The following is a 9,057-nucleotide window of genomic DNA, read 5'->3' as shown; positions in this document are numbered from 1 at the left end:
CCCCACTACCCTTGCCCCCAATATGAGCCATCTGTTTTCTCTTCCAATATGAGAACTAGAATTAATTTCCAAGAACTAGATGCTTATGCATTCCAAAGAAGAATGGAGGAATATGTAAATATTGATGATATACTCATTGCTAGATATAAATTACAGAGATAAGAAGGCCAACCAAATCTTCTCTTATATAGAATAATAGGAGTAGAAAGTTAGAAACTGAAAATTGAATAAAGAAACCTTCATCTGGTTTCTTGTTTAACAGAAAAATTATGAAATTCAACGATGAAGTGCCATGCAGCGAACTTTTTTTTTCTTCTTTCAAATAAAGGATAATATTGGAATAATTGGGTTAATTTTGTTAGGGTTGGGTGTAAAAAGATTTTGGCTGGGTACATAATTTATTTAGTTTTTTTTAGATTCTTCCTTCTTATTAAGTTGAAATTAACCACGTGGTGTGGTGTGTTGGTCGAGCTGCCTAGTCTGGAACCCCCAGGTCTAGAGTTCGAATCTCAGCTCCATCCCGTGGCCAGCAAATTTGAGGGACCTGGGTTAGTTAAAACACCCAATGGTTCGTGCGTCTGCGGTGCAGTGATTAGTCTGGCTATGCTGGGATACACTGCATGGGTGTGTGTGTTGGTTCTATTGACGTCTTCCACTCAAAAAAAAAAAAGTTGAAATTGGGAAAAACTAGGAAGTTTTTCAAATATTGCGGGTGAAAAACTTCAAGTCATTTTCGGTCATGGTAGTTCCTAATCTCAAGTGGTTAAATGGTGATTAATTGCAGTAAAATTTATTATAGTGAGATTTATCATTTTGTCATTGTTTTCTAAGTAGGTAAGAAGACAGAAAAAAAAAAAAGTTTTTACCTTTATTTTTTATTAATCATTTCATATGAGATGACAAAGTGAATTAACTATCACTTGAAATTGAAATCCAAATGCAATTTTGATAGGAAAATAATATCTCTGAAAAACAGTTGAGTTGTGATTTAAAATAAAAAATAAAAAAAATGAGAAGATAAATCTTTATTTGTTTCAGTTTTCTGTGCACCCTTAGGGATTACATAGATTAAGAATAACATGGGCAGGATGGCCATCTACCCGAGGAACAGTTAATAGTTAAGATTCTATCCATTATAATATTGTCTTAATTTATATTGTAGCTATTGTTTGTTCATGGTTATCTAGTTGATGAATAAGAGAGCAAAAGGATTGGGAAAGGGTCACTCACTGTGTCTTGTCTGGAAGCACGTTTATTTAATTACCAGAAATATTTTTGAGATTTGATTCATGCATGGATGATGCCCTTCTTGTTCTTTCCTCTTCTTTTATTTTACAATTTTCTGGAGACAAGTTCAGTGCTTCTCAGGGTATCCTATTGAACCAAGGAATTCATTACTCCAACACGTGTCCCAGGTACCAGGCAGCACCCATTTTTCGACACAAGCCATGTAAGCTACGAAAAAATTGTTTCCTTTCAGATCAGTTTGTGAATTAGTCACTGATAATTAAACCGGATATTAAAGTGATTGATTGTGGGAATGAAAATGAACTCTTATTAAACATATTTTTATACCATCGGGTTAAAAGGGTTCTCCACTCAATAAACACAAAATACTACCAGACTGCCATTAATTAGGACTTAATCCTTATGCAATGAGTTGATATAAAGCCTGCAATACTTTGTTAAATGATACTAGTTTGCAATTACATGCTCTGCATGTGTAAGAAAAATTTTAATTGTAAAAAAAAAAAAAAAAGTTATCTGCAAAAAAAATAGATTCAATGGGTAGTTATTGCAGAGAAAATAGTGGGAGAGAAAAGTAGAGGTTGTGGGATAATTTCTTTTCAATTTTCTTAATAAAATCTATTTTATAATTGTCCTATTTACCCTTGTGATTTAATTTATTGTCAAAGTTTTTTAATTCTTTCAGGGTTAAATCTGTCAAAATTTTCAGTTTTGGCTAACAAAGCCTCTTCTCTTAATAATAGTATAGATTAGATCTGGCTCTGTTTATGGCAATGAAGAGGGTTGACTTTGGTGATAATTAACAAAGCAAAGCTTAGAAAAGGCTGCTAATTGAACAAGCGGTTTTCACCAAAATGAGCATTCCAAAGTATATATCTATTGTCAACGAGTTTCACCATGCACATAAGAATGCCGAAAGAGGATAAAAAGATTTCATTTCACCTCGGCGTAATTCTGGCGGGTTGCACATGAATACCGTACACAGACTTGAAACAAAGTAGTGATTGGAGTCTGGAAATCACCATAGTCGATCTCGAGGTTCCCAATCACTCATTATATAACCAACTGCATCTCAAGTTTAGTATTTCAATATCATGGGAACTTCCAAAACCCTAAACCCTATACCAATTGGATCCATCATAATAATTCTAGTGAGCGCAAAGCATGCACTATCAGCCATCAGCCAAGAAGCCTAAGAATCAATTACTAGCAGAAGAGACTTCAGCAAGCTCTCTTTCCTGGTTAAAGTAGCATATGATAAAATTACTCCGATAAGTTTATCACGACTTGTAAACATGTCATGCGGTCATGCCACAAGAAAACGTTTAGATTAAGTGTATCAATTTCTTGCACAGGCACGGTCTACTTTTGACTTTTGAGGAAAGAGCACAATCATTTGGATACATTCAAAAGATAACCTGGAACAAAACCTTTACATCTTTATACTATGATACACCATCAAATAATTTTTCCTTGATTTTCAACTATGGGCATGAAGTCCAAAATTGCATCAAATGCACCAAATATATCCGATGTTGGGCAAAGCATCAAATAGTTAGCTTTGCAATATATAAACGAGCCAATAGATACTTGATAACCATACCTAAGAATGGCACTAGCTTGACATATGACTGAAGCTGAAGGAGAACATAAACATTACTACTCGGTGTTTGTTGACAGAAATGAAAAGAAATTCGGGCCTCCACAAAATTACATTTCATAATCTCAAAATATGAAGACCTGAAAACAGCAGCAACAAAACGGCTAACTACCACATCAGTGAGCGAGCATAAAGGGCAATCATGCCGAGTATCAATGGACCCTCGCTCGATCCCCACTTCTTTGGATTTTCCAGGTAAATTCTACATTCTGTAGATTAAGGGGCAGCATTTCCTCACACAGCCTCAGCCAAATTTTCAGATGTACTGGATTCTTCTAGCCTGCCAAATTTTCACATGGACATTAATATACCATCAGAAACAAGAACCTACAGAAGAAATATTATAGTCCTAGAACCTCCTACTTTAGTATTCTTGAACAAGAAACATGGAAGATGACTTAAACATGAAAGAAATATTTGTGTGTGCTTGTGAATTTAGTACCTAGTATAACATTGTGAAATCACACTAAGATAAGAAGGAACAAATAATAACTAATGAGTTTCTACCTCTGAATTCCTTCTCCAACTTCCATCCTGAAAAAGCTCTTAATCTTCACAGGTGATCCCACTTCCTTAGATAGCTTATCTAATAGTGTCTGTAAGATACGTTTGGGAAACAGTCAGCAAGTGCACCACATAGTTTGCTGACACGATACCATTTTACCGAGAGCAAGCCAACTTAGATACTGCATCACACTAATTGCAGTACTTGTACAAAGTACTAGTAATGCTTTATACTAGATAGAGCATAATATTTACATATATGACATTATTATAACAGTTTGGAAATCTATGGTATATATATAAATCTTAAGATTTATCTCACCTCAAAACGGACACCTATTGAGGGACAGGGAAATTATTCTTGTTATGTTTGCAAATCAAGTTTTACGTTGGTGAATTTAGTGGAATACTATTTTTCCTTATTCTCTGTGTTGAAACATGTTTGCTTCATATTTTATCTTATTCATTCTTAAGATGATAAAGAAAATTTACCTTTACATTTACAGAATCGTCCACAATAAACTTCTGTTCCATCAAAACAACTTCCTCATAGTATTTACGCAATCGACCTTCTACTATTTTGTCTATGGCCATCTGGGATTTGCCCGTACTTTCAGCCTGACATCAACAGGAAACAAAAAGAGAAAGTGTTACCACTGGCATGTAGGTATTGGTTATAAGCAGTAAGTGGGTATAAAACACTGGCAAGCAGCTAGTATTTTCATTCTTTATGTAAACAAATAAAAGACACTGGCTTGATCGTTGTCATCACCTCATCATCGACAGAGAATGAAGATCAAGCTGAAAGTGAAGTACAGCAAAAGAAAAACATATATGTAGTGTCCTCAAATCATTTTTGTTATCAAATTCTATATGTCAATTGTCCTAAACTTTGTCAAGTTCTTGTTAATAATTTGAATTCCATTTTTCTTTACTGGATGTAGCCCCTTTCATAGCCAATCATACCTTTAGTCATCACGTAATGATCTAAAGCCTCTTAATTTCTTGTTCTTTTAATCTCAAAGGCTTCTGCTTGAGTTGGTCAGTATCACCAAGTATACATCAAATCAGAGGAAAAAGAAATAAAAACAAACAACAAAACAAGATGCGGCTTATTAAAATATGTGGAAGTGAATAGCAGGAGAGTTAAGACATGTGAGTTACAAGGACGTTTCAAATTGTGGCCAGATGGCTTCAGTAGTGTTGTTGCATGTCTTTGGATTTCTATAGAAATCGGATCAGAAATGCTATCACAAATCAGAGTTACATTTGTCTCATTCCATGGAAGATTGAGTAGTTGAAAGTTGGAGCCTACAGGCCCATAATCTTGGTGCTAGCCTTTACAAAGTAAATGGATAGTATTGGCAGCAAGAATGGTGCAGAACAAAACAGAGTGGGCTAGAAATGTTGAGTCTCTAAGGAATATGTTATTTTAGAAGAAAAAAGAAGCAGCTGGAGTTTTAGATAAAGTAGGCAGTAGAGAGCGAAGGGAGGACAGAACAGACAATAGGGTAAGAAAAGAGAAACCGAGGCACCAAGCCTTAAATAAAATTTTATTTTATTTCATTTCAATCTGATTTGGGTTTACAAACAGTAGATATATAAAGGCTTAAAATGCATAACCCTTAGACTCCTAGAACACCAGAAGACTCAATTGAAGACTTATTAATAACAAGAGCCTTGAGTACTCACCCTAAGACTTAAATAGACTCTTAAAAGCACTAGACTCATAATTACTCTTCATAAAACTGAAAAATGACTCTTGCAAGACCCTTAAACTACCATGGAGACTTTATTTTGGACCAAAAAGGGCTTAGTCTTAGGCTTCCAAAGAGGATATTTCTTTTCCAACCTAGTTGTGGCTGCTGCATTAAAGAAGGTGGGGGGCTTAGTGTTTAAGATCGTTTCTGAAAAGGCATACGACCATGTGAGTGAAATTATCTTCATTTTGTTATGGAAAAGGAGGTGTTTGGCGCAAGGTGGGAAGATGTGTTGGGGGTTCCTAAGGTCTGCCAATTTCTCAATCATGAACAGTGGTGGCCTAGACAAAAGTTTGGAGCTACTAGAGGGTGTCAAGGTGATCGTTAGTCACTTTTTTTATTCAGTACTAGTGGTTATGCTGAGCAGGTTGGTTTAGTGAGCAAGGGGAGCAACTAATCAAAGGGATAAAACTGGGAGTGAGGGGGTGGAAGTATCACATTTCCAATTTGCAGACAACAGTATCCTTTTTGTATGCCATGATGACCAGAAATAACGGAAGCTATTAGCTGTCTTGACATTTTTTGTGCAGCCATGAATAAACTTGGGAGTTAGTAAACGGAGAGTTTAGCAAACTCAATTGGATGAAAGTTGCAGTTATGGTCTATAAATTATTTGGGGCATTGGGAGGAAATCCAAGGCTGCAAGTTTCTGAAACCTGGTGCTAGGAATGGTTGAAAAGAGGCTAAAAGGCTGAAAGGATATGTAGTTTTGAAGAGGCTGACTTAATGTTCAGTAAGAGGCTGAAACCTTGTATGAATCTTCACAATAAAGCCCAGAATTAATGTTCAGTAAAGTGCCTACAGGGAAAATACACTGTTGTATAACTCAACCGCTATCCATAGGATGAAAAATAGAAATTGAAGGAAAACAATTTTAAATTAAAATCCCAGAACTCTAGAAGATAATCAAACACGCAATTAGGCGCATTCAAACTAGTTTTACTAATCACAGATCACTACATGTTTAAAATATAGTTGAGAGCCAAGTATTATAGAAAACATGATATTAGCAAGTACCTGAGACTTGAGAATTTCATGTTCACTCTCTAACGCATCAGTAGAAACAAGTTCCTTTGTTAAGAATAAAGGCTTTGCTGCCACCACATGCATTGCCAATTCCGACCCAATGCGCTGAATGGCATCCAACTCAGCATTCTTATCCTCTACTTCAAGAGATAAAATCCCAGCAATGCGACCCAAACCTGTAATTTAGATTAAACAGATGATGAAGACCAATTGAACTGCTTTTCAACTCAGATATTTTCATTCAGTATATGTGACTTTGCAACATAAGATCAAGATGGGATCGGAAAAGATCAAGACATATTGCATCTTGCACCACTTTTGAATTCAAGGACGCTATCTTCCGTGAAAGGAAAAGAAGTGGTTCAAGTTGTGTACCTGGTTGGGGACTTGAATGAAGATACGTGGAAACAACACCATGTGAAGCAGTAGACATCACAAATCCCCTTCTGAGTTTAATATTTTCCCCCATTACTGCAGCCACTTCCGTAATTGCATTCTGAACAGTTGTTTCTCCACTAATTTTTGGATGTTCAAGATTTAACTTCAAGTCCTGAGAATGAATAACTGACAATTAACTTTGCAGCAAACCAAATTCTAATTAAGGTTTTAAAGGGGCTCGGGAATCTAGTGAACTCAATAAATAGGCTTACTGCACTGCTCACCAAGCTAGTTTACTATGGCAGAATCACTAAGATCTCTGATTTCACTGATTGCATTTAATTTGCAACATAAAGAGTAAAATTACTACAGATATCTATATTTATCAAGACTTGAGAGTAGAGCTAGCAAGTTATTATTAACTTCTCACATAATCTTTCAGTTATTCAACTATCATGCTACTTTTACCCTTTTATGGACAACCTATTCTTGTATCAGCTTGTCAACTTCACTGAGCAGAAACATTGTATATCTAGTCCATTCCACAAGTATCAAGAGGGATAACATGCTCTGAGTTCAAGTGATAATCATTACAGTTCTTACTAACTAATTTAAGGACTTAATGCGTGGTAAGGTTCTTGAAAAACATTTATCACGTTGGTGCATAATGCAATCATAAGTACACTAGGATATCTGGAAAACACGATTTATGTTATAAGGGAAAAAACAATGCATACTCCCTTACCTGTAAATGTTCAGAGGCAATGGGAAAGACCCCAGAAACCTGTTGAGAAGAGCCTTCAAGCAACAAAGCATGCTTTGCCAAAGCTAAGGCCTAGAAGAAGAAACAAAATCAATAAAGTGTGAGCTCCAAAAAGAAAATCATGATACACAAAAGTTTAAGGCAATATACTAATCTGAAAGACATTGAAACGGTAAAGAGAAAAAGAAAGAAAGTTTATTCTACATATACATACATACTCACTTAGAATGAAAAAAAAAAATTAAAGAAATGAAACTCCAAAATATTGGGAAATACTGTTATCAATCACACTAACCAAGAATTGAAAGATTTCATTTCTAGCAACAAAGTCAGTCTCACAGTTGAGTTCAATAAGAGCAGCCTTGCTGTCACTGTGAGCCAGTGCAAGCAAACCCTCAGAAGCCATTCTTGACGACTTTTTCGTTGCCAAAACCTTCCCTCTTCTCCTTAATTCCTTGAGTGCAGCCTCTGCATTCCATGAAACAAACCAAGCATTCAAGTTTCAACAAAGAGGTAATTCATATTAGGCCAATTAAAAAAAACGGAACTAGAGAAGAGATACCGATTTCCCAATTACAATCAACGAGAGCCGCCTTGACATCTTTGATAGGAGCGCTGGTTCTCTGCCTCAGTTGCTTTATGAGACTCATATGGTCAGAAGCTTCAACGCTGAACCTCCGAAGAAAGACAGCAGACCCACATTGGGTACTGGCAAGTCCTAGAGGAATTTGTGTCTCTGTGACTCTTGTGTTCGAAACACAGCTAGAAAAACAACCCCCATTGGCAGCACTAGCTGTAGTTGATGACCCATTAAGCATCCTAATACTCAGTAGTGAACCAAGAGAACGTTTGGCACCTCCACAAAAAGCCATCTCAATCCACAAATGTTTTTCTTAGCTGATTTTAGGAAGAGTTAACATGTATTAGAATAAACACGCATGTACAAATCAAAGTGCATAACTGTTTCTTGTAAGGAAGAATCATGATTATATGAAACAAACCAAACTGTAACTAGAATCCATTTCTTGAGTTTCTCATTAACCAAACACAAAACAAGTCAGTTTTTTGGTATCAAATTTAAACATAAACAATCAAAGCCGCTATGAACATTGAGTATATGAATCAAACCCAAATCAACAAAATAATCAAAGATGGAGTTAAATACCTAGATTGATAATCCAGTTCTGGTTTTCCTAGGAATAGGATCGACTGCTATCTCCCTTTGTGTTCAGTTTGCTTTCGTCTTCAGTGTTTCGCTGATACTGCGTCGTTTTCGTTACGTCATTTTAGTTTTAATCTTCCACTTCTTTTACCTTTTTTGCCCTTCTTGGGTTAGGGTTGTCAAAGATTTCTCTACTACTAATTAGGAAAAATAATTAATTTACATAAGAAGAAAAAAAAAAGAGATAATTGTTTATGTTTGTGACTAATCTCAACCGGTGAGCATTATTAAATTTAATCGACTAGATTTAGAGTATAAAGTTGATTATAATTCAATAATTATTTAAATTTTCTAAAAAAATAAGTTAATTAATTTTTTTTAAAAAAATAATAATTACTATTGGCGTGAATATGAGGATCGCAATACCATATATAATTAGAGTATCAGCCAAAAAAAAAAAATATATATATATAATTAGAGTACTTGAATGTTGGGAATTGCCGTCCCTGTTACCCAATTTGGCCCAAATTCTTCTCCATTAGGTTAGATACCTTAT

General features: G+C 35.4%; 1 protein-coding gene across 1 annotated transcript; it reads right to left on the bottom strand.

The window, feature by feature from the left end:
- Positions 1 to 2,701: 2,701 nt before the first annotated feature.
- Positions 2,702 to 8,661, bottom strand: LOC133732040 (elongation factor Ts, mitochondrial-like). Its single transcript, XM_062159496.1, has 9 exons — positions 8,505 to 8,661; positions 7,902 to 8,236; positions 7,635 to 7,807; positions 7,322 to 7,411; positions 6,574 to 6,748; positions 6,190 to 6,374; positions 3,905 to 4,030; positions 3,416 to 3,504; positions 2,702 to 3,188 (listed from the first exon to the last, which is right to left on the bottom strand). The coding sequence occupies exons 2-9, from the start codon at positions 8,209 to 8,211 to the stop codon at positions 3,143 to 3,145; spliced, it is 1,194 nt and encodes a 397-aa protein (XP_062015480.1). The 5' UTR covers positions 8,212 to 8,236; positions 8,505 to 8,661; the 3' UTR covers positions 2,702 to 3,142.
- Between the last annotated feature and the right edge of the window lie 396 nt (positions 8,662 to 9,057).

This window comes from Rosa rugosa, chromosome 2 (assembly GCF_958449725.1).
Source record: "Rosa rugosa chromosome 2, drRosRugo1.1, whole genome shotgun sequence".
In the NCBI taxonomy this organism is placed as follows: Eukaryota; Viridiplantae; Streptophyta; class Magnoliopsida; order Rosales; family Rosaceae; genus Rosa; species Rosa rugosa.
This window is presented reverse-complemented; position numbering and strand designations above follow the sequence as displayed.